Source organism: Prosopis cineraria, unplaced genomic scaffold (assembly GCF_029017545.1).
Source record: "Prosopis cineraria cultivar Desert tree isolate PC_DT_omini unplaced genomic scaffold, ASM2901754v1 PC1898, whole genome shotgun sequence".
Taxonomy (NCBI): domain Eukaryota; kingdom Viridiplantae; phylum Streptophyta; class Magnoliopsida; order Fabales; family Fabaceae; genus Prosopis; species Prosopis cineraria.
The window spans coordinates 1-26325 of NW_026557223.1; the positions used below are offsets into that span (position 1 = coordinate 1).

Consider the following 26325-nt stretch of genomic DNA (forward strand, 5'->3'; position numbering starts at 1 on the left):
ATGTCCCCTTTGGTAGTGTCACATTCTTCACTCTAACAATGTCTCCCCTCTTGTAAAAGCATGTTCTCCATCATCTATATCAAAGAATTAAGAAATAGAGTGTACAATAAAATAGAACCTCAGAGAACCATACTAGCAAGTAGCAATAACAAGCATACTCACAAACAATTAACTTTAAAAGCCTACCCAGTATGGCATATAAATCATGCCTTCCTCTGCAATGAACTCCAAAACCCCACAATGAGAAACTCTCTCAGCAGCATCATTCCGAAGCTCAAACAACATTGGATAATCAATATGCAAAGATGCTGCAAGATAAATTAAACATCAGTCCCATTTCCATATCAATGAGACAGCCCAAGAAAAACCAAAAGAAGAGATGTGCAGACACCATATGACAAAATAGAACAAGATCAAATTGAAACAACAAACCTAGACGGTCAAGGCTGAAGGAGGCATGATAACTGGTGCACAAAAAGAAATAAATTGACCTTAGCAGGAAGGAAAACAATAAGATAATCCAAAAACTAGAACTTCCATTAACATAGAAACTTACTTTTATCACCACTCTCAATCTGGGGCTGCAGGATTAATGAAGATAAAATGAAAGTAATTAGCCTCTACTTTATTCAAGTAATACTAGGTTTTACGAAAACTGCAACTTTTTACATATTAGATATTATATATTAATAATTACATTCACAAGTTAATATTGTCAGTCTTTTCTTTTCTTTTTTTCCTTGTTCAAATATCATCTATTGTTTTTCAACCTTCCACTTTTTAAATTCACTTCCAAGTCTTTGCTTCTGACCACATTGTTTAGTGCTATGCACGAATGAGAGGGAATGGTTTTGAGTTTTATATCGAGATGTCTTTGGGCTTGCATGATGATTGCACCTACCACTTTATTTCTCTGTATTAAATCTAAACTTATGTTCCCAAGAACACTAAACCTTTGACATCTACCCAAAAGGTAAATGCTCCAATTTGTGAAGTATTTTTCTATTCAAGCCCACCACCAATCAAAGTGAAGTCTGATTTAAGCTCATCAGAAGCAATATACTCAGCACACATTTGACACCGCCAAATTGAAGTCAAGAACTCAAGAAATAACAACTGATTGAATACCAAGATTACAAAATGGAGTAACACTAACCTTTTCGATGAAAGATGCAGGGTAACATCGATAAGTCTGCTCAAAAGACGTTCCATGATAACCATATCCCTCGAAAAACTGTGGAAATACAAGTTTACAAGCAGTGAATGAGACTAACTGGAAATGTTAAAACAGATAATAGTACTTGTTGAGTAAGATTTTACAAGGAAAGAATGCCTGATAAATAATATGGAAGCAATTGATATAAAAAAGTTATGGAATACAATGATCCAAATATGCAATGAGGTAAATCACTTCTCTGAAACGAAAGACCATTATACCATCTTTAATTATATAGAGAAAATTTCACAGCAGTTGATCTAGTGTCCAAGCTCCCTGAAAGAGGAAATGACCACGCGGTTCAAGTAACAAGGATAGCCAACAAAAAATTGACAAACCAGTTATATGAATGTGGCTTAGCAGAAGCTAACAGATAAACAGTACCGAAGGGCAACAAAAAGGTCTCGAACTTATACAGAAAGGAAATAGTTAAATGAACTTATTTATGCTAATAAGTAATCTTCACGAAATTTCTAAACCCGAACCAATGAAATCCAAACTGAGAGGAAACCTGATGCCCATAACTACTACAAGAATGCGACAAAAGTGATCTGCTAACAACACGAATCATTCAGTTATTTGGAAGGAAGAGATAGGAATCAAGAACACGCACTTTTACAGTCCACTAATGCGTTATTTCCGCTGCTAAAATCAAGGAGAGGCAACACCCACAAAAGAACTGACCAGGCTTTAAAAAAAAATAAATAAACTTTGAAATTAAGTCGGGGGTCCTCTGCTCTCTAGACAACAACCCCGTGACAAATGGCGCATAACGTCGAAACTATGGGGAACTAATACAATCAAAAATCAGACATAAAACAGAATAACAGGAACCATAACATTACCCCAAATTTGGAATTTGGAGGGGGAAGAAAGCACAGGGGAAGTTGTGATGTTTGATCTAAAAATAGACTGGGAATTGGATTGCGTCTCTTAAATGCAGCACCGTAGAAACCTGCAACGGAGAGGCAGATAGCCGAAACAGCAAGAAAACAATAAATTGGGCCTCAACAAATTGGGCCTCTCTACGGACTTGGCTTTGCTCCCCCGACACTTTTTTCGGAGGAGGCTCCGCTCTATCTCAACCAAAATTTGAATTGTTTTATTAACCAAAAAAAAAAATTGAATTGTTTAAATTTAATATTTTATTTTTTTAATTTTATTAAAAATAAAAAATTATAAAAATTGTAAAAAATTTAGTAAATTTTGTTTTCAATTTGATAGTCTAAATTTAATATTAATGATCTAAATTTAATATTTAATTTTTATAATTTTTTTGAATTGGATTGTTTAAATGTATAGTTTGATATAAAATATTTAATTTGTAATTTTTAAATATTTTTCAAAAATTTTTTTAACATATATTTTTCATTTTTTATAGAATATTTGGGTAGTCAATTTATAAAAAAATTAATATTAAATATGAACTATTTATATTAAATCTACATTGTTTAGAGTATATCTATTTAGATAATTAATTTATAAAAATTTAAATATTAAATTTGGACCATTAATATTAAGTCTAGACTGTTCAAATTGATGAGCAAATTTATTAAAATTTTTGGATAATTTTTAAAAATTTTATTTTAATAAAAATAAAAAATAAAATATTAAATTTAAATTATCCAAATAAAATCCAGACGATTCAAATCTTAGTTGAGTTTGGGTGCAGCGGAGCCTTCTCTAAGAAAAGTATCAAAGGAGCAAAGCCAAGTCTCCTCTTTACCCACGTGTTTGGTTTCAAAGCTATGAGCAATTTAAAAAAATCTAGATAATCTAGATTTTAAGATTTTATTCTTGAATTTTATTTTATATTTATTATAAAAAATTATAAAATTTTAATAAAGTATCTTATTATCAATTTAAAAAATACAGATTTAATTTGGATAGCTCACTTTAACATTAATTTTTTTATAATTTTTATACATTGACTATTTAAATATAATGTGAACAGTTTGAATTTAAAATTTTTAAATTGTAACTTTTTCTTAATTTTTTAAGTACCAGCTTAAAGATTATCTTTATTTTTATTTTTTAATATTAAATTTAGTAAAATAAATTTTAAAAAATTCTACAAAAGTTTATTATTAAATCCAGAGATCAAATGGTCTAAAATATATCTGGATAGTTAATTTATAAAAAATATAAAAATTAATATTAAACTTGATCATCTAAATTAATGATAAGATTGATTTATTAAAATCTTATAATTTTTTATAATAAATATAAAATAAAATCTTCACATATAGATAGTCCAGATTGCTTGTCATATAATGAGCACCAAAATCAGACTCTTTACATACACACACATCAAAATGAGGATGCAAAATACTACCCCCAAAAATATAAAAAGAGTGAGGAGGCAAAATTTGTCAGCACATGAACGCTAGCAAGGATGATGAACAAGGCTGGGAAGGAAGACGACATGGTTGTGAAGGGGATAATGATGAGGAAAATGTTGATATGGATAATGACATTGCTGGTGACTGGAATGATGACTAGGACAGTTTTGATGATATGTCATGTAACATGGATGCAAAATAGATGATGACTCGGGCAAATAGTTGAAATCAAAGATGACATAGCAAGTGATGCAGATGATGACATGGTGGACTATATGGAAACTGGTTGGAATGATGACTATAAAATTATGGTGATATTGATGACATGGTGATGAATAAGGTGACTGACAATGATAATGAGGCTAACTTGGAGAATGACATAGGTGTCGAATGGATGATGACTAGGACAATGATGGTGACATGCACAATGTCATGTCAAAGATGTCGATTAGGATAACTGTGATTATGTGGACGAAGAAAATGATTATGAAAGGTTTATTTTTTTAATGGAAAGATTTAAAAAAATTATTTGAACTTGAAGCATTAAAAACATTGATTGTCTTATATAAATATCATATTTATTAATTCATTTTGATGTTGACATATAATTCATCACAAACATGAGACATTTTTAATCAAATGAATTTATCTTTATCTGAAGCCATCTCTGTTTTTTTTCCCTCCCCCCTTTTGGCCATTATGATGCTATCAATTAAATTTACTCAATCACGAATATCTTCCAGGTTTAACCGAATTTAAGAATGAAGTTCAAGTTTGTTTTAATCTAGTTTTCCACATTGATAATCCTCATTAATCTGTTTTTACTATGAAGTTTAAATTTATTAGACCTGCGAAGTAACGGATTGGCAAGTATTTTAAAGAAAAGTTTAAACTCAACGTTGAAAATTCATTAGTTGAAGTTTAAATAACTACAGCATAAATCAGAAAAATATATAAATGAAGCTAATCAATCATGATATGCTTGCTTCGACTATTACTTTTGATCCCTATCTATTTCCAAACTTCATTTTTCTTCATTGCATCTCTCCATTATAATTCTGAACAATTCCGAACTGTTCAAAACAAATTTAACGGTATATCATTGCAAGGAAAAATCATACAGCAGTGCTTCCAGAGATCAATGGAGCTTAAGCAATCAGTGGCTACATTGTTTTATTAAATTCCTTGATTCCCACCTGCATAAGGGAAATCTTATAATTTGTTCAAAATTTCATAGAAGTCAGTCTCAACAATTGTACATAAACTAGCAATGGAACGGCCGATGTAATTCCATAATAAGCTACTGCAGCAACACAAAGAATAATAACAAGTTTACCAGACCATCCCCGGATCCATTATTTCTATGTTAACTTTTCAGTTAACATGGGACAAGCATTAAAGGAACAACACAACGGAGCAATCAGCGATAGAGGCTTTCAGATCTCAGGTTCTCCGCAATCTCAGTTTCCCATCGGTCCCCATTCTCAAGTAGCTTCTCTTTGTCATATAGAAGCTCCTGCACATAGTTGAACGTGAAAATATAACAAATAAGGAAAAAAAAAAAGGAAAGAAAAATAATCCCATTCAGTGTGCTATCAGATAGTAGTTTGAAAAATCAGAATGAAAGAGATGAAAATGAACCTCGTGCGTTTCCGTAGCAAATTCAAAGTTTGGCCCTTCAACAATGGCATCAACAGGGCATGCCTCTTGACAAAATCCGCAGTAGATGCACTTGGTCATGTCAATATCGTACCTGAAAAACTAGGCAATTCAGACAGGACAGAAAAAGGGAGGGGAGGGACAGTTTCTTTTTCTTTCTCCTTTTCTTTTCGTTGTTCTTTTTTTCTTGCCTTTTTTGTGTTCGCAGCTGTTTCTGTTTTTCTTTTTTCTTTTTTTTTTTTTTTATTTTTTTTTTTTTGTTGGGGGCGGGGGGTGGTGGGTGGGGAGGCAAGGAAGGTCGGTCACCTTGTTGTCCTGCGGCTGCCATCTTCTCTCTCTTCAGCTTCAATTGTGATTGCTTGTGCCGGACATATCTGATAAATTACATTCTTTAAGTTATACAAAGACTATACAGCTGCCAAACTAGTATAATGGAGTAAAGATGCAATAGTACCATTTACTAAAGACAGACTTGAAAGAAAGACACATTAAACCAAAGTTAATATTATGTTATAGGATAATATACTTATTCGATAAAACAAGTACTTGAACTTTTCGACAAAATGTACAGACTCGTCAATATATAACAAACAGCAAAAATTGCAAGACGGGTAGCTGAATATATAAGACGCTAGACACAATATGAGACCTAGTTTCTTCTCCTTTCGGATAGTACAGACCTCAGGTCTTGTTTGATCATGACTAGAGTTTCCATTAGAAGCCTTTAGCTGATGTTTACACACTATAACATCGACAAAATAACCATGTGCTACATAGAAATCTTATCCACGTAGTCTAGTTTTAAGCAAAAAGCAGGGAAGAAAATAGTCATGCTGCTACTTCAATCAGATATGAACTTCAAAGGACCATTGTCAATCTAAAAATTGTTGCCCTAAATTTTAAAAAGCTTACAGCTTCGCAAAGTTTGCAAGCAATGCAACGTTCCTCTCCAGTTGGATATCGTCGGAGTGCATGTTCACCACGGAAACGAGGACTCAATGGGCCCTTCTCGAATGGATAATTTATCTGCATTATGAAATTATGATCGTAATTACATCCCACATACGTCTTAGACAGACAATGACTTCAGAAGACACTTACAGTAACTTTTTTCTCAAAGAAGTATTTCAGTGTCAGACTTAGACCCCGAACCATTTCAGTGAGAAATAGTGTGTTGATGCTGCGTTCAAAAACTGCCATTGAAAATATCAGCAACCATTCACTTATACTACAGTAAAAGAAAAAGGAAAAAAAGAAAGAAAACTCAAGGCTTTCAAATGATTACTAGAACTCCAATCCTTGGAAATTTCCTTTGCAAGTTGTTCTCTTTCTTCATCATCTGCAATATTTGCACCAGAAGATCAAGTCTATGAATCAAGAAGTTTTTGCAAATTTACATGTGAGAAGCAGATATAGACTAACAATCACAACTAAAAATTCTATTAAAGGCAGTGACCTCAAACTGAAAAATCTCTGTAAAGCTGTTCGCTGCTCATTCTCTTGCTATAAGAATGCATAAATCATTTGCACAGCATGAATAGAATAATGACAAACCTTTTTTGGTAGAGTATGAATAAGCGCTTAATCGCAAGCCATAACTTTGGGGACCTTGCAACCCTTGACCTGCCACAGCCTAAAAATGAAGAATAATGAGGATGAATGTATGATAAAATATTTAGCAGCCTACAACAACAACAACTCATATAAATGTATGAATATATTAATCCTGTAAATCTAGAAAAATTATTTAGGAGCATCAACAATAACAGTGATTCATTAAGTTACACTGGCCACATAAATGGAATAGAACCCTAAAGAAGAAGTACGAGTTTTGCCTATATCTTGGGATTAATGAAAGTAAATAAGCAAATGGTTTTTGCCATCACAAACGTTCCTTCCATGTGATTATGTGTGGGCTTGCAGTTATTTTGAGAAGAATGAAAAGGAAAAAAGAGTAATTCGGAAAAAGAAAATTCTCTAATAACCATAAACTGAATAAAATATTATAGTTTTACTTTTAAAGAAAATAAAAAACTGATTTTCATCTTGGTTACAAAGAAAATGAGTGCATGATGACAAGCATTTCTTCTTGTATTATGACACAGTTATTTATCATCTCACCAACTGTCGACTGCGGAGAGCAAGAAGTGATTTCCGAGCAAAGATTGCAGCCATTATGGCAAGGCTGTCAGCTGAATTTCTGGGAAATGAAACTGTTCAAGAATTAAGGATGGCATCAAAGCTCAAGTACAGATATGCATTTTTGATATTAAACCACAGCAAAAGAAATAAAAAGCCACAAAATTTCATTTCAGTTTAATTATTCTTTAGTCACCATAATTTTACACCAATTCTACATTAGCAGAAGTATAAGGACTCCTTCCAAATTGTCATGGATTTCCAGAACCTTAATCAGCCAAATCGTAATAGGATGAATCTGCTCATGTAATTCATAAAACAGTAATTGAATAATGCTTCCCACAGTTAAGCTAAGCAGTAGAAAGCATTGTTGACTGAATCAGGGATTAAAATACAGTAGCCTAAACATCCAGAAACCTAATTGAAAACATTTGACTTTGACATCTTCATATTCTGCCCAGGTAAACACATGAATAAGGTTCAAAGTTAAACGACTCATGAATACAGTAGCCCAGGCTTATGACCATTGGGATCTGCTAGTAATGCTTGTACAGCTGAAACTATAGCTAGTATCAAGTATTCACAATCCTAGGCAACCTTTAGTAGATGCCCTTGCTTGGGTTGCCACAAACAATGGGAATTATTCTGCAAAACTTGGTTATAAAGTATCAAAATCCAGGTCTGTAGTGACCAAAAATTCTCCAAGCCCTTCCTTTTCAATTCCTAATGATCTTTGGAAATCTTTATGGCAGCTGAAGCTTCAGCCAAAGATCAAACACTTCATTTGGAGAGCTTTAAACAAACCACTTGCCACCAAAGAAGCACTCTATAGAAGAAAATGTGCTACTGATGCACTTTGTCCTGTTTGCAGGAATCATCCAGAAACCATCGAGCACTTGCTTCTCTTGTGTGATTGGACCAAGTAAGTGTGGTATGGTTGCTATTTGTCTGTGAAGATTGATGAAACAGGTGTAACATCCTTTGAAAGATGGTTCTGTAAGTTGTTCCTTCATGACTCTCCTCTTGATGATTATGGAAAGTTGCATGTTGCCAATCTATGCTATAACCTTTGGAAATTGAGGTCAGCCTCAATTTTTTCTGGAGCCGTTACTGATCCTTTCTCCATGGTCTCTACTACAAATGCTACTGCGGCTGAATTTTGGAGTGCTAATCAGGATAATGAACCTGCTGTTGCTTTTAAAGATTCTGTGCCACATGTTTCGTTACCTCCCACTCTAGATGAAATCAAGGTCAACTGTGATGGCTCCTACTTGCAGTCCTCCGGTAATGCTGGTATAGGAATAATATGGAGAAATCACCCAGGCATCTTCATTAAAGGCTGGTGTGAAAGAGTCACGGATAATTCTGGTCTAATGGCTAAGATTATAGCTTGTCAAAAGGCTGTTTCCTTAATGCAATCTGATTACCATAGGCACAATGTAATTGAAATTGACTGCCAGGACTTTTATAAAGCACTGTCATTCAAGAGTTGTGTCAATTGTAACTGGTTATATCACGGAATGATAGCTGATCTGATTAAGAGCGTTGAGTGCTATCCTTTTTTACATCTTTCTCTGGTTAGAAGATGAGGACTATCTCGCTGTGTCTTCAACAAAGGGTGTAGAACCTTCGGGCTGGGTTTTTAACCTTCATTCAAGCTCTTTTCAGACTTTCTCACAGCATTATGCATATGAACAGGACCGAGAGGGGATTGGTTGATTACTTTTACTATTATCTTTTGCACTGATGCCTTTGCCCTTGGCATATGGCCTAAGCTCTATTGTTTATTGTAACAGTACGGAGCCACCCCTTGGGCCTCGACTCGGTACTGGACTCTGGCCCATCACTGGACCAAAGCCGACTTTCCCACAGGTGGTACTGTGGTTATTCCTCACCTATGACTCAATGGTACCAGACTTCGCCTCAACTTCATTAAGGTGGTAGAGGTTGGAGGTTCGAGTCTGGGGAGGTTCCAAAAGACCCTGGAGAGGCAGTGGTGAGGAATAACCACAGTACCACCTGTGGGAAAGTCGGCTTTGGTCCAGTGATGGGCCAGAGTCCAGTACCGAGTCGAGGCCCAAGGGGTGGCTCCGTACTGTTACATAAAAGGCGCCTTTTATGTAACAGCCCTCCTGGGTCACCACTGCCTCTCCAGGGTCTTTTCCCAGGCGCTGGACAACACACATGTCACCACATGATTGCCGGCTTTCCCACTGGTGGTACAGTGGTTATTCCTCACCCCACCCTCACGGGGGTCTTTTGGAACCTCCCCAGACTCGAACCTCCAACCTCTACCACCTTAACGAAGTTGAGGCTAAGTCTGGTACCATTGAGTCAACTTGACCCAATGGTACCAGACTTCGCCTCAACTTCATTAAGGTAGTAGAGGTTGGAGGTTCGAGTCTGGGGAGGTTCCAAAAGACCCTGGAGAGGCAGTGGTGAGGAATAACCACAGTACCACCTGTGGGAAAGTCGGCTTTGGTCCAGTGATGGGCCAGAGTCCAGTACCGAGTCGAGGCCCAAGGGGTGGCTCCGTACTGTTACATTTATCATGTTATTTCAATGCAATTATCCCCCTTTTCGGGTCCCAAAAGAAAAAAAACAACCAATAGGCGGACCTATACTACACGACAACCCCACTGAAATTTTTGAAATAAGCATAGTTGATATAATACCCATTCAGTTGTTGTTCCAGATACCTTGACACAGCTCGAGCCAAGTCATTTACAAGATCATACATCACAGATACCTTGAGAATTTTCCAAAATTGTTATGATAATATAAAAAAGATTAATAAACAGAATGCCAATACACAACAATCCAAATTGCAAAAAACGCAATCCAAATCATATAAGTCGCTAGTAATCAAAACGAAGAGGGAAGAAGTATAATAGTCAATTACACACCATTCAAGCAAAGACAAAATAAACTCAATATGGAAATATTCCCAAATTCAAAAGCTTCAATATTCAACGATTACACGACCAGATTCAAAGGCAAATTAAAATGAAAAATTTAAAGCAAAGCAGGTACAGCCACGCAGGGAACAGATAACGTGGGGAACAAATTCAAATATAAATTCAAAGCCAGATTGATCAAATCAATCTCATCGGAATTTGGGAGTAGGAAAAACCCTAGGTTCGAACCTTCTTCACTGCTTGCCCGAGAACAAACACGCAGGGCTGACAACGGTTGAGCGCGGAATGCGGGTTCGTACGAAGAGAACTGTATCCGCTCTTCACGAGAATGGGTTTTATCAGGGTTATAATTCATTTTAGGAATAATTTGATTTGATTCCAGTGAAAAATTAATTACTCAGCAAATTAATTACTTCAAATGATAAAATTTATTAAAATAATATGATGAAATTCGGTTCCTCAGATTTAATTTTAATAATTTAGTCATTTATATTTTTTTAAATTATTTTTTAAATTTTTAAATTAAAAAATATAAATTATGTTTTACATTTTTTAACATTTAAAATTTTTCAAAAAATATCTTACATTTTTAAACGGAGGGATTATAATTTATAATTTTATACATATTACATTAAATGCAAAAAAATTATTTCATTTAGAATTCATTATTTTGATTAAATTAGTTTTATTTATATTGTTTTATTTTCAGTAAATTACTTTGATAAAAATTATAATCCTATTGCATATGTAATATCTACTATTTTTAATTGAAATTTTATAACCACTATTAATTTTTACTGTGAATCCTCCTAAACTTTCAGTATATAAGAATATTATTATGTTTTATACCTTATCGAAATTTTTAATATTTATAAATGAGAATTCATATACCAAAAATTTGTCACTCTATGTGAATAAAATTTATTAATTAAATTATGAGTTTCACACTCATAGGTTCCATGTATTTTTTTTTTTTTAAATCATGGCTTTCACGTCTATGTTTTTTAACTTTTGCTAACAAAATTATTGCCCCTGTTATGCAAGAGAATGTTTTAGTATTTTAAAAAAAATTGATATTATTTTATCACAGATATAATAATTTGGAGAAAATATATTTCCATATTTTCTATTTTATATTAATTTTATATATCTTATTTCTATTTTAAAAATGGCTAAAGTGTTTTTTTAATTTTTTAACTTTGTAAAAAATTTCATTTTAGTCCCTTCTTAAGTGTACTTATTTGGTTTTATTTATAAATTATGTTTAACATATTTGGTGAAACCAAGAAAAAATTTAAAAATCATTAACCTTATTTAAAAATTTAATATAATTTTTAATTTTATCATTATTAAATATATGTACTTTAACAACATATTTTCTCTCATCAACATTCAATAGAGAATAAGAGAAAAAATTTATAATAAAAATTTAGTGATATGATCTATAAATAAGATGACAATATAGATAGCACAAGAAGGGATAAGTGCTATTTAAAAATCATTCTAGTTACAATCAAAACATTTAAAAGATATATTCTTTTAAAATTAAAATTAAAATTAAAGGATATTATTCTACATTTTATTATCCTGTACATATAAAATTACTTTGTCGCTTAGTTTTATATTTTATTCTACATTTATATCTTATACATATAAAATTAAAAGCAACGCATTATTTTATTTATAATTTTTTATTTTAAGTAAATTAAATTTTGAAGTAAAACTCATCAGATTACCTACCTACTTTCTCTACTCCGTCTCAATAAAATTTGTAATTTTATTGTACATCTAATATATATTATTTTATTATTCACCACTAATTTTTACTATGGATCCCACATGATATTTAAAAATAAAAAAAAATCCTATTCTTTTTTATATCTTATCTAATTTTTGACGTTTACAAATGAAAATTTACGTAGTAAAAATTTTTCATTCTATATAAACAAATGTTATTAATTAAATTACAGGTCTTACATTCACCTCACATCTCTATGTTTTTGGACAAAATGTTCATTAAATGATCTCCCATGTTTTGAAAAGTGTGCTTTACGATATATGTATTGATGATTGATTATTCACTTTTCAAGGCTTCAATAGCCACTATTTTTTTTTAGATAGTTGTATTAAAAATTTAAAATGCCAACAAAGATTAGTCCTAATGATAAAGTTTATGATTACTTAAACACAAGACCTCAAGTTCTAGCCTGTGTAAATGTAAAAAAATATACAGTTGAAAAAGCTATTTCAGTTGAATCCAATAATGTTCGAATTGGTTCGGTCAAATAGCAATGTCAAAAAAAATAAAATTTAAAACTAGAGACATACCAGGCTAGCGAAAAAAATAACAATAAAACTCTTGCCAAATTAATGTCACTTCATACTACCATTAACCCTAACCAAGTGTATTAGAATTTAGAAACACAATATCTGATAACATAAAATATATAAAAAATCGTATTATTTATAGATCAATATCGTGTGATTTATTTAAAACATTTCTATTTTTTTATCAAAAAAACATTTATAGTTCAAAATAAATAAATTTCAACTACCCAAACGAACCATACAAGCAAACTATTTGAGGTGGTTCTCCTTTTAATCAGGGGCCTATGTTTTTTTTTTTTCAAAAAAGTTAAAAAAAATAACAAATATATTAAATGATAGCAATACCCGTAGAATTAAAATATCTTGAATATTCATTTTAATTTTTAAATTATATAGAAATACTTTTACATACTTATACAAAAATTGCATGCAGTTAATATAATGATAAACCATGCAACTTTAATTCTTAGTACAGTTATTTATAAAAGCATATTATATTTTTTATGATGTAAATCATTTATAAAATAAGATAAACACTTCCAAGTTCCATCTCCCTAGACGTTGGGATCTCGTCATTGCGAAAATATCTTGATTTTCACCAACTCAATTCGGTAATATATATATATATATATATAGTAAATAATAAATGGATATCCATTGTAGATCATTAGTGTCAAAAATGGAAAGATATTGAAAGGGAGATTTTAAGTATTAAAAAAAAATATTTTAACCTTTTCATTCATCGACCAACCAATGTCGAAACCCCATTTTCAAGAATCCTTAGCGATACTGATAAAAGAATTATTTCCAAACCAGAAGAAATTTTCTAGAATGGAATGACAATATCATCCCCAGCTGAGGCATAAATTTTGGCAAAATGACTCATCAGACAAAAAGTTGCAGTTCGCCAAGGAAACGGGCAACCCAAAAAAAAAAAAAAAAAACTTAATTTGCATTATGTCAATTGGCAATTCCCCTGTTTGCACAAGGCAACCAAAAAAAAAAGATCACGTGAGCATTTTCATTAAGTTCATTGATGTAAGAAGAGAAGTTTTGATTTTTTTTAATTTAGAGTATCAAACTGAATCCTAATGTCAAGTTTAGTATTGGGCTGAGATACTTGTTCTGACTAAACTATTAAAACAAACGTTTGGCGTTTTGCCTCTTTCACAGAATCACAAAAAGCAGCAGCTTACAGTGAATAACCTATGTGCAGCATCTGGGAATGTGACATAGATATACACAAAAAGCAATTTCTCTATCAATGAACATAAAGATAAGCACGATACTTTCCACCTCGTAAATGTGACCTGGTCACAACAAAAGCAACTTGACAGGCCATAAACTCCTCCCCCTTCTTAACATGCCACTTGAGAAGTAATATGGGACAATCTGCATCATGTTGCATATTTATAACCCAGAATCAGAAGAACAGGATCTCATAGTTTGTGAATTCCTAACACAGTATATCTATCAGTATTACTATATTCTCTCAACATAAACATGTCTCCCAATTTCGGGGCAGTGGATTTAAGACCATAAAGGGGGAAAACAATGTTATACCTTGGAATTTTCAGCCATATGGATTAACAAAATCTCCAAAAACATGAACCAGGAAGGAGATGTCAGTGGTGTTTGTGAGTTCAAAAACACACACATCACCCACTTTCAAGTTATTGTCTTTTGAAAAAGAGGACCACCCACTTCTGAGTCGGAACTTGTACTGCTTTCTTTCTTCCCCACTGCACTCCACACGCCAAGTTCTACCATCTGAAACCCGGAGGAGGACAGTTCCTTCCTTCTTCTTCTTCAAACACTGTTTCACAAACTTTGCTGGCACACACTGCAATTTTTTCGTACTAGATTAGTAACTACTAACAACAGAAGTTTTTTTCCCCCCATTAGCATTTCTCTAAAAGCTTACCAAACAGCTCTTGATGTATGCTGGCTGCATGACAATTTTGAAGTAGGGATTTTTAGACGTGAAAGTGTTGACTCTTTGTAAAGCCCTGTCCTTCTCAGCACAAGTTAATGGTTTCTCCCTTCGTTTTTTGATAGCAATGGATTTTGGACCTTTTTTAGTGGAAAAATTGCTTCCACCCATAGTTTCTGCAGAAACTAAAAACACAAATCGAAGGACAAGATTAAGAACAAAACTGAAGTATAGTTGCTACTTCCTATCAAGAAAAGCCCGTCAAAGTTCCTCCAAATTTTGTGTTTAGTAGAGAGCCTGATAGATGAATAGAATATCAGATTGAAGTACGATATAATGACATGATATATAAGAAAAAAGCAGGAGCTACCTTCTAACTCAAGCTTTATAAGTTTCGGTTCTGCATTAATGGACTTGAGCTCATTCCCATCACCTGAGTGCATCTTTTGCTGATTATAGGTCCTTTGAGCTTCTTCAGCTCTAATTTTCTTGCAAGGGTGAACAGAAGATGATAATGGCAGTTTTCGGCTCGCTACTTTTTGCAGAGGAGGTTTCTGACACAAGATTTCAACCGAGTCAGAATTATCAGTAACTTGTTGGAGGTTTCCATGAAGAGAGTAGTCCATTTCTAGGGCACTCTTGTCAAAAATGTTGACCTCAAAATGACAAGTTCTAGTTCCCACATATTTGAACAACACCAAATGGCCATGACCTAGAGAGTAGTATCTAACAACATCATCCCAACCCTTCTCAAACCAAACTTCTCCACTTTTATATTTTGTCCAGCGTATTTCCCATTGAGTTCCATCTGGAGGCTTCAGAAACACTGGATTTGGCATTCCACCTCCATATCTCCGTACAAATTTGTCTGGTACCTTCTGAGAAGAATTTGTTGTTAGCTCAGCAACTTGTTACATGGTTTTATACAGTATTCCCAGCAAGAAGACGGGAATTAGTAATCATTTCAAACAAAGATCAACATAAGTCGGTGGTCTCTGGTATTAATTGCTTAAAAAATCCGAGTCCTAACAAGAAGGAAGGGTACGAGGCACAGGCAAAAATACTTACAAGCTTTCCTTCTTCGAGAGAGTATTGGAGAATAATCTTGAAGAATTGGATAGCATTACGCGGGTGAAAGTGAGCAGCCATGGACGATTTTGAATCTTCACACTTCTTTACAGGGAGAACATGTAAGAGAAAGGTAGCATCGAATAAGCTGTGATAAGTGATCACCCATTCTTAATGGTCAACAGATGCGTGTGTCGGTGAGATTGCAGGCTGTGGAGCTTCTCTGTTTCCAAAAAGCAAGAATTACATCACAGATGGAGGAAAGGAATTGGGATAGCTTTTTGGGAAACGATCCAAGAGAAAGTGAGATGAAAGGACGAGTAACAATGCGTTTTGCTTATATTGATATGTCACTGGGTCATCAGTCGTCTTCTTTTTTGGGCCAGAGCTGATAACTAAAGGCCAGGATACCCAAGGAGACTGAATGAACTAAGAAAAAGGAAAATCTCTCAACTACTATGGGATTGGGATGCTACTATGGGGTAAGGGCTAGGCTCCAGAAACAAAATCATGCCCTGTTCCAAAAAGGAATTCGGATGAACGGACGTTAATTGCTGGTCACGTATTGTGTTGTCTGGTACATCTTTATGAAAGGATCACGTTTTCCTTCCGGGTTTTGAACATGGAAACGATTCGTCAATCTTCATTGAACCAAGGCATTCAATATATGCTTAGTATAATAATATATTAATAATATGGATTTAAATCCCCGTAAATTTAGGCGAATTTTTTTCTTAAAAAAAGAAAATTTTATATTTTAAAAAATAATAAAATGAATAAAAATATTTTAAAAAATTTCATCTAAATTTACCAAACCCAATTTCAAAGAAATTAAATTAACCAATCACCTCGCTCCTTGCTTCTTAACTCACGTTGTTTTAGTTTTCTTCTTCCCTTGCCGGACTTAGTTTACAAACACATTCTTCGAACTCTTATGATTACAAGACGTTTCTAAAATTTTTCCATGTATTTTAAAAAATACTATTACATTATTAAATTTTTCCACAAAAAAAAATGAAGCGATCTAATTTTTTTTATTACTTATAAGTATTGTTATATTAAAAACAATCACATTCAAAATGATCAAATTCAAACTTTTACATAACACTTTATATTTTGAAATTAAAAAAAAATCAAAAACATACCTTGTAATAATGATAGGAAGGACTATTTAATTATTATCCAATTATTTCTGCATCATTTACCTTATTGGAAAATTATTTTTGTAATATTACAAAATAGTACAATTATCATTTTAAGAATAGGTAAATCATATTTAATCCATGCTTGCTCACACTCCCCGGCCCCCTCGGCCTCCCGCCCAAAAATTGGTGTTCGGTTAATATGCTCCATCACTCAAACAAGATAAATATGGGAATTGTAGTGCTTTTCTCTTCTGACAAGCGGCTAATAAACCTGATATTCCCGTTTGGCCAAAAAAAAAAAAAAGAACCTGCTATTTCCGTGACGTTCCGTATTAAATTAATCTATTCCATCTTCATGACTTCATCGCAGAAATTGATCCATTTCTGTGTTTTGAATATAATTTGTTTGTTCTACATGCTAAGATCTCTTTCTTTTGCAGTCTCACATGAGGATAGAATTTTAATTTTTTAAGTCATTACCTTCATTTTAACATGATTAAATAGATTATGCTTGTGCAACCTTCCAATCAACAAGATGAGGATGATATTTTTTTTTAAAGATTTTCATTCTATGAGAACTTTTTCATTAAATTTGCTTACAAAGCTATGAAAATACATAAGGATTAAATCTACTCTGATATATGGTTTAAGATTTAAAAGTGGCCCACATATAAAATAAATAAACATTGTCATTGAAAGGTTGCTTGGAATCGACTCCAAACTAATCACACGCATGCTATTAGAAATGCATACCTGCCCTCTTGATTGTAATTTCACTAACTCTTCTATCCTTATTTTATGAAATAGTGAGAAAGCTCAAGAGATTTAAAAAAAATTAGTTAATCCAACAAAACTTAATACTCTTTTCTCTTTTGGTGTATAAGATTGGATAATTTAAAATGTAAACAATGAAGCAAGTTGCTTGAAAAACAAGAATACTCTGGTATAGATTTTTCGCCCAAGCTTGTTGGAACATTTAAAAAGCTAGATGCAAGAAAAAATACTCTAAAAATGAGGTCCTAAACAATGATATTACCTTTCCCAACACTCAACAAATAATCAATAACTTAAAGCTTTTATCCAAAATCAACTACTTGAACAAAAAGAGACATTAGATATATATGACATTAAATGGAAGCCACCTAAATTTGGATGGGTTAAATCGATATCAATAGTTCAACTAACATTAATGATTCTTGCACATGTGGAGACATCATCAGAAATGGCAAAAAAAATGAATTAATTTTTTTTTTCAAATATCTAAGCTACCTCCCTAATACAACATCTGAGCCAATGAGAATCTTTGAAGGATTTAAAATCTTTGTTGGAATGCAAAATAATCCAAAGTTAATGTCTATTCAAATTCAATGAAAACCTTGTCATTTATTAATCGTCCTTGTTCAAAAAGCCATCCATTATTTGAGATTATTAAAAAAATAAAGATCATCCAATAAAAGATTAAACGATCACTTTTGATAATATTTATAAATAACCAAATAAATATACTAATCTCTTGGCTCACTTAACATCACGTGATAAAATTGATATTATAATTTTCAAAAACCCACCCATCAATTATAGAAATCTCTTGATTTTAAACATAATTAGATATTAACTGATTTTATCATAGCTTGGTGTTAATATATATATATATATATATATGATTTGTTTGGCCAACTTTCGTATTGTTGATTTCACCTATCAGCAAATAGCAAATTTCTCAAATGATGGAGCGAGCTGAACTTCAAAAAAAAAAAAAAAAAGCAAGAAACTTGGTGTCCAAAGAGTCAAGACTCAGTCGCAGGTTTATCTCCGAAGGGATGTCTTAAAATAGAAAAATTGAACAGCTTTTCTCTTTTTGGTCTGAAAGCTATCTGGCCTGGATGTTTTGATTTATCGGTTCTCAAATGCACCCCTGTAATTATTCCCAAAATTTTAGGAATCTCGATTGATTTCTTAGCTTGTGATAACAGGAAACCAAGAAAAAAAAAAATCAAACAGTCTCTGCCAAATAAAATTGTAATGAACAATTAAGAACAAAAGAAAGTTCCTTAAATTTTTCCAGAGCAAAGCTTAACAGATTGAAGAAGGGATCCTGCAGAAAAACACGTGCACATGAAACATTTTGAAAACACGAGTTTGTAATACGAGATTTATTTGATTTATCCTGTTCCATAAACGCGGTTTCTTTCAATTTCGAATTTGAAGTTAGTAAAGAGAAAAGAAGACTCCGAACCTTAAAATTCCGAAGCCATGCTCGGCGGCGATATGAGTAACCGCCGGGGGGAGGGAAATGAAACTGCGTAGCAAGATTCGCTGCCAAAGGCATGTACAAAGAAACCCCAAAAGCACAGAAACAAAACCAGAAACTGAAAATTTAAGAGAAGGAGAAGGAAATGGGTTTCCATATTCTAACTTGAAAGCAAAAGGAAAGGAAACTAACACAAACTAGGATATATCTCTCAAAAGTATAGATAGCATGTATAGATACAAACGCGCAGACAAGCTTCGTACATGTCTGCTAAGCGCTACCGACAGGGATAGCCCGATGCGACAATCCAAGAGGAGATCGAGAGCGTTGGCGTGTGAAATTTCGAAGGGAGATATGTCTGATCTCTACGTGCTGGAGCGAAGGGTGCTTGAGTTTCTCAATTTCTTGTTTTATTTTCATCACTTGGTTGTGAATTGCAACGCCCCTATGCGCCTCTGATCCTTCCCTCCTGCTCTGATTCTTGTTTTCTCTGCCGCCGATGACTGTGGCGGTGACTGTGACGGCGGTGGTCATGCAGTCCATCGATCGGTGGGCTGAGCTAGAGATCTAACGATCGCTTTGGCAGCTATGCAGGTCGAAGCTAGGAATGAAATGGTTTGCGCTCGAGAACACGTATTTATAGCAGAACAAAAAATTTGCGAGGGAAAAGAGTCCACGATTTTTTTCATGATATATATATATATATATATATTTTGGTTTGGCGCGATAAATATAAAATTCTGATTTTTTTTTTTTTGGGGGTTCATTTTTCCACTTGATGTGTCTTTGTCAGAGATGAAATTGATTTGAAGTGTTGAAGATAAAACTAGATCATGTTCACGGATTTTCCCGAAACGGAATTAAGAGTCCTCCTTTTAACGGTGTGTGATTTCTGATTATTAGTACCCTATTAATGGTTTGTGATGAATATGTTTTTATACAATTTATATGAATATATTGATATTTTTTTGGTCAAACAAAGTTAATTGTATTATGAATATATTGATATTGATTACTGTAATTAAAGACTTTAATTCATTGATCAAAGTTCGGAGGTAAAATTTAAACCTTATAACTTAAAAATGATGAGAGGTGCCTTGTATAAATTTTTACAAAATTAATAATTGAGTTAATAATTTCTTAAATTGTTGATTATTTATAAATCTAAATAATAATTTTTCTTCTTGATATCAAATGGTACCAAATGTCAACAACTATGATTGATAGCCTATATTTTCATTTTATGGTAGAGATTTGGAGCGTGTGCGATTCAAGTTAGATGAATACGACGGGTATAATTATATTTCTTTAATGAATGCGTTTGCTCCTTCTGAATTATAATATAGGGTATTGGAAATTAATTTATGATTTTCAAAAAACGTTAGTTGAAATTTAAATTTTTTTTATGTCTTTTTAATTATGCCTTTATCCTATATAAGTACATTGAAAACCACAATTAATACTTTTATGTATCATTTTTTAAAAAAAGTAATAAATGAAGTGAGGGTATAATTAAAAATCAATTATAAAAGTTACTCAATTACATACTTCCTTTGGTCCAAAATATAAACATTTTCTCTCAACCAATCTTGATTTAAAATATAAGCAATCTAATATACGTAAAAAAAAAAATTCCTATTGTATGCATTTTATTTATTATTTTAGATATTTGTGTAAATGTATTTCTCAATTATCAATTATCTGATAATTGGGACTAAGGGTAAAAATGAAAAACTAATCTATATTTTTTTATGGAAATGAGGATTTTATTGGTATGTAATTAAAAAAAATACTACTTATACTTTAAATTGGAGGGAGCATGTTTTAGACTAAACAAGCCTTTTAGGACATATTCTCTGTTATACGAATGTCTTTCTCGCAACCAAATCAAAATGCTATCATAATCCTCATTTTCTGCCAAGTTTTCACGAAATAATGAAAATTTGGGATTGACAGTGAAATAGGATCCAACACGGGGAGGGGAATTAGAAAACCCGTCGTGTTGATGATTAATATCACCATTTAATGCTGCTGACAATGAAAAATCACCAATTTTCACGATTATTTCCAGTTTTTTAACTCGCTTTCAGAGCCCCTTCTCATGTTGAAAAAAATACTCGACATTGAAATTAAAAGTAAAGAATTTACCAAATTAATATCGCAAAAGACGGTCTTCAATACTAGTTTCATTAATTAATTAAAACTGGGTTAAAAATTGTTCCTAAGAATTTTTTTAAATTTCGATGCAAATATTTAATCTTGACATGTGAGGGGGAAAAAAGCTTGTCCATTCAAATGAAAACGCAACACCTAAAAGGAGAGGGAAGCAGGAAATAGCCGAATGGAAGCTGACCAAGTATTGTTTATTATTTACGGTGTACTCATATGATAGCCCGCTTTTGCTTAAAAATTTCCGAATTAGATTGAGATAGCACCATGTGGAAGACTAAGAATTCACAAGTCCACCGCACATGTTAGGTCAAATACTGAAAGATATTCCGGACACTGGGTCACCAATATTGTATTCCCGTGGTGGCATGAAACTGCCACAACCAATTGGTTTTTAGGCTGCCAAATCATGTGGGGGCGGCATCAGTACACAATTCTTCAAACTTCTAGACGCCTTCCTTCTTCTAACTGTTTTGGACATACATAAAACTAACTTGCGATGGCCTAGGACTAGTCAAACGAAGGAGCGTTGACAACTCACAACTTGGTGAGCAGTTGGGCGTCCACAAAGCTGGTTCATGTCGTGAGTCTGACCACGTGTATGTAAAAGGACCATCGCCTTATTATTCCTTATTATTATTATTTGCCAATGGCTTGTTATTCCGTTGAAACTGCACTCGTTACTTTTCTCTTGTCCCATTTGGAGCTCCTACATTAGACTTGACGTCGATGAAACCAAGGAATCCTTAAGTTAATCCAAGCATGAATAACGCAATATCCGAATTAAATCTCCAAACTTTATCTAACCAACTATACCAAAAGTCAAATTTTGCGTTCATATGCGGTTACTGTCAATTGTGTGCGGGTACATGATAAACGTATGCTGAGCATATTCATCTTTCGTACCGATGCTTGGCTTTTAGATAAGCAAGGACAAAAGAAAAGCCCCTAACTGTTCAAACCCATGCTCAAATGATCTCGACTTAAACTTACTCTTGAAAGGACCATTTCGCTCCTCGTACGTCGTCTTGTATACTTAAAGGTTGGTTTAACACTGGAGATGAGCACGCAATTCATGCATGCTGTCAACCTCATTTATGATTATATCACTTCTTTTGAATAGAGGCTTTTTTGCGTTGTTCATCAATTGACATAGATAAAAAAAATATATGTTAATCATTTGAAAAAACTAAATCCATCCCAATTGGAATATTCTATATTCATGAGGAAGTGTTTCTGTATAGCGCATTTTTGTTTTTTTTGTTTTGGAAAAAAGGTAGATAATAACCTAATGAGATACGAATCTCAATCATACCGAATACAAAAATATAAACAAACATAGATCCATCATTTACCAAACTTAAAGCGATTGATTTGGTGGAAAAGAGTAAAGAGGATGAGATAGGATAGTTCGAACAACGAATCTTCATCATCCAGCCCTCTCTGATTAAACGAAAACTAATGCGCAAGCTAGTAAAAGCGCGCGAATGACTAGTCTGCAGCATCCAAGTTGGCAAGAGCCTAAAAGGTGATCCTTCACTAAAGGGGGATGCACATGTAAATCTCACGTAATACATCTATCTTCAAAATAGACATTTTCATTATCCAAATCTATAAAATGTTGGTGTTTCCCTCAGACCGATTAAGATCAACGTTACTGAAACTCAGAATTCGTGACGGAGCCCCCGATTGTCAGATATGCCCAGGACCATCAACAGCAAAAAGAGTTGAGTAAATCACCAATATATAGCAATAAAATTCAACAATCCGAAACAAACTACTCGAATACAATAGAATAAACTCAGATATTTTAAACCAGATTCATAACAGAAATGCTATTCCCAATAACATGCAAAACAAACAAAACTGGATGGAAATTGAGGTTCTCTTAAAAATCATTGAAGACCAAAAAGTAGCCTCCAAAGAACTGTTTCACTTGAGAGGGATGAACCTTGATGAGTGGGTGGCACCAATACCAGGTCTACCATGCTTAACAGGCTTGTATGAAATTGAGAACTCGGCCAAGTAATGGCCAATCATCTCAGGTTTGATTTCAACCTGGTTGAAAGTCTTGCCATTGTACACTCCAATTATGCTCCCAATCATCTCAGGTACAATAATCATGTTCCGCAGGTGGGTGCGAACCGGTTCTGGCTTTTCACCTGGTGGAGCCTCCCTTTTCTAAAATTAGAGAGGTTGCATATAATTAGGGACATAGTCTTGAACAAACAAGCACCCGTTTCTAATGTCAAACATGATATAGATGTCATCATCAATTAAATGATGAATGCAGATATGTCAGACAATTATTGTACCAGTTCTTCTACAAGAGATGTCGTGCACAAATCACAACAACAATGCCAATGGGAGACCCATTGCAAAGACGCGTAACCATGTTTCAAGTAGCTGTCCGTTAATATATCACATCAAAACATAAACCAAGATTTTCAAAGCTTAGATGAGGATTGCAGGCTAGCAGCAAGGCGATATCTCAAGCCAACTATACAAATTAACCTTAAGTTCACTTAAGAGAAGAGATGAATGTGTATAATCAATAATTTCAATTTTGCAATATGACTGTACGAGCCAACGTTGTACTAGTTCAATCCTATGCTAAAGCCTAATTAACATACAGAAGGTGAACAATAACAAGCAAGAAAGGAAATTTCAACATTCAATTTCGAGAAATAGCAGGGCATTAAGATCTATGTGATGACCACAACTGATTGTTAGCCAACAATTCAACAATGTTGAAGAGTAATTACCGCTTTGCGCAGCTTCTTAATCAAGGCCATAGGCTTCCTCTTCAGCCCTCTCTGAAACCTGTCAAATAACCACCATCATAAACAAAGGCAATCCAATTCACAAAATCCCCAGACACGAACCCAAAGTCCAGTTGGGGCAGGGAGTTTAAGATTACCTTCTGCGGGCTCGGGCGTGGAAGAGCTTGACAAGCTCATCAGTCGACATGTCCAGAAGAGCGTCTAAATCAACGCCTCTGAAGCTGAACTTCTTGAACGTTCTCTTCTTTGGCTGCCCTGGGGCTACATCGGCCTCAACGTCCGCCTACAATGAAGATTCATCACAGATTCAGAAACACATGGATGGAAAATGGGGGAAAACTGGTCGAGATCGGCACTTACCATGGCTGGAAAATGAAATCGCGACAGCGAGCAGCCGCTAGTGTTTTGGGTAAAGCACTGGAACTGTAACAACCCTAGAGCGTGAAAAAGAACACACCGACGAAGGGGCCTTGTATTTTCAGAATAGTAGGTTATTTATGGGCCTAAACTTTGTACTGGATTATGATTAGTATGTTTTCAATCAGATCGGCCCATAATAACTCATTGCCGTCAGTTGTAGTTGGGCTGGCCCAGGATTTTTTCCCCATTTTTAATACTCGATTGTTTCTTGAATTAACTACCATTTTTATTCATTTTAATTTAACTACTTTTTTCACTTTAATTTGATCTGTAAAGTTTATTTGGATCATATTTGTCGTAAAATCATTTATATAATTATGTATATTTATAATATACATTCATGCATGAGCGCAGCGCGCGCATATATATATATATATATATATTAAAAGATATAAAAATTAATGAAAATCATACCGTATAATCTATTTAAAATAATGTTGTTAAAACAAATGCCATTAAGTTTCTATTCTTGGAGAGAACAAAGTGGAAAGATACCAGATATCAGATATCCAAATAAAAAAAAATCAAATTCTTGGATTTAATTTATTAAAAGTACATGCCATTATATAGAAACAATTACATTTAGGTTCTACCAAATGAAACTTATTATCAAAACGTCCCATAAATTTTATAAGGGGAGAATTACAACTAACCCCTTTAAAAAATTAATTACAAACAAGGACCAATAATAAATTCTATTTGAAAAAAAAGCAAAGCATATTTCACATTTTAATAACAATTCATTTTACATTAGTCCTTATTTGTAATTAATTTTCATAAGAGAGGACAGGTTATAATTCTCCCTTTTATAAAATACTCTTAAATTCTAAATCATATACATTGATAACTTAATTAAGGATGTTAATAATTGAGCAAACCTCTCAATAATAAATTTTCTTTTCTAATACCTAAATGTAATTTTTCCATATATATATATATATAAATAGATAAATATGTAAGTGGTTGATTTGTTGGTATATATGGTCATCTATGTATACAAAAAAGTAACTAGCTTGTGCCTATAAATGCCAATTTTCCTTTTCTATGGATGCGGACTGTCTATTCCTATGAATGTCAAGTGCCTTTTATTTTGTTGGTTAAAAAAAAAAAAAAGTCCCTCTTATTCTAAGTTCCATCATTTCATTCCGCCATTATCACTCATTACTTTTTCCGTTTATTTTTAATTCTCTTTCTCATTATCTCAATTTTTGTCATTGTACTTTCTAATAATTTTTTCATTGTAAAATTTCAAAATTTAATTGTAAAAATTTATCATGAACATGCTTGATTCGTGTTTGCTCGTTTTACTCGACTCTAAACGAAGAATTTTATGGGAAAATTTAGTTTTTTTTAATTTTAAAATTTGAATTTAAAAATTATACATAACTTCTATGTATCTTTCTTACCCTAAAAATCTCTTCATTACCCCAATTCAAAATTCAGGCGGAGATTTTAATTAGAAAATTTATTTTTGTAATTGCTCATTTAATTTTTAAAATTCTAATTTTAAATAATACATCAATTTGGTTGAGAAATTCTTAAATAGACCTAAATACATCACTTCATCAATGATTTATCTAATAAAAACATGACATTCAAATAATATTAAATATTTATTAATTCTAACATTAATGATAGTAAAGAGAAAGAAGCCAATAACAAATATGTATCATGAATGAATATGGAAGGCAAGGAGATGATATCAATATGACTAACAAGCATTTGAGAATTATTGGCAATGTGTATGGAATAGGCAGTAGAGTTAAGTGTCATAGAGGAGAAGAGATTTTCCTCATCTGTCATACGATTGTAACAAACAGGGTTAAAATATCAAGTGGATTTACCAGTAAGAGCAGATAAGGCAGCAAATAGGCTAGAAGATCTGGAGATGAATGTAAGCAACAAAGTTTTAAGTTCAATCGAAAAGGATCCCAAAGTAGGCTAAGCAAGATCA

The 26325-nt window shown here is 33.1% G+C and overlaps 5 protein-coding genes across 7 annotated transcripts; all 5 read right to left on the reverse strand.

The window, feature by feature from the left end:
- Positions 1-4: 4 nt before the first annotated feature.
- LOC129301108 (uncharacterized) lies at positions 5-2055 on the reverse strand (the record flags this gene model as incomplete). Its single annotated transcript, XM_054939680.1, is given in 9 exon segments — positions 5-46; positions 48-74; positions 187-308; positions 433-447; positions 450-464; positions 557-581; positions 1157-1234; positions 1438-1492; positions 1830-2055. Coding segments are annotated over 8 exon segments (327 nt in total), but the record flags the coding sequence as incomplete, so codon positions are not given.
- A 2645-nt stretch (positions 2056-4700) lies between these two features.
- LOC129301106 (NADH dehydrogenase [ubiquinone] iron-sulfur protein 8-B, mitochondrial) lies at positions 4701-10592 on the reverse strand. 2 transcript variants are annotated; one of them, XM_054939676.1, is made up of 9 exons: positions 10503-10592; positions 7339-7430; positions 6772-6850; positions 6503-6556; positions 6319-6410; positions 6130-6243; positions 5524-5591; positions 5200-5311; positions 4701-5074 (listed from the first exon to the last, which is right to left on the reverse strand). In XM_054939676.1, the coding sequence occupies exons 2-9, from the start codon at positions 7390-7392 to the stop codon at positions 4979-4981; spliced, it is 669 nt and encodes a 222-aa protein (XP_054795651.1). In that variant the 5' UTR covers positions 7393-7430; positions 10503-10592; the 3' UTR covers positions 4701-4978. The 2 variants fall into 2 exon arrangements, with proteins under 2 accessions (XP_054795651.1, XP_054795652.1); XM_054939677.1 differs by having other exon boundaries at positions 7339-7417; positions 10503-10569.
- A 3049-nt stretch (positions 10593-13641) lies between these two features.
- LOC129301109 (B3 domain-containing transcription factor VRN1-like) lies at positions 13642-16185 on the reverse strand. Of its 2 annotated transcripts, none has more exons than XM_054939682.1 (5): positions 15604-16185; positions 14906-15410; positions 14527-14720; positions 14166-14445; positions 13642-13994 (listed from the first exon to the last, which is right to left on the reverse strand). In XM_054939682.1, the coding sequence occupies exons 1-4, from the start codon at positions 15682-15684 to the stop codon at positions 14176-14178; spliced, it is 1050 nt and encodes a 349-aa protein (XP_054795657.1). In that variant the 5' UTR covers positions 15685-16185; the 3' UTR covers positions 13642-13994; positions 14166-14175. The 2 variants fall into 2 exon arrangements, with proteins under 2 accessions (XP_054795657.1, XP_054795656.1); XM_054939681.1 differs by having other exon boundaries at positions 14906-15413; positions 15604-16181.
- Positions 16186-19078: 2893 nt separating this feature from the next.
- LOC129301103 (uncharacterized) lies at positions 19079-19615 on the reverse strand. Its single transcript, XM_054939675.1, has one exon. The coding sequence runs from the start codon at positions 19540-19542 to the stop codon at positions 19270-19272; it is 273 nt and encodes a 90-aa protein (XP_054795650.1). The 5' UTR covers positions 19543-19615; the 3' UTR covers positions 19079-19269.
- Positions 19616-22895: 3280 nt separating this feature from the next.
- LOC129301107 (40S ribosomal protein S15) lies at positions 22896-24426 on the reverse strand. Its single transcript, XM_054939678.1, has 4 exons — positions 24312-24426; positions 24089-24234; positions 23934-23991; positions 22896-23349 (listed from the first exon to the last, which is right to left on the reverse strand). The coding sequence occupies exons 1-4, from the start codon at positions 24312-24314 to the stop codon at positions 23101-23103; spliced, it is 456 nt and encodes a 151-aa protein (XP_054795653.1). The 5' UTR covers positions 24315-24426; the 3' UTR covers positions 22896-23100.
- Positions 24427-26325: the final 1899 nt, after the last annotated feature.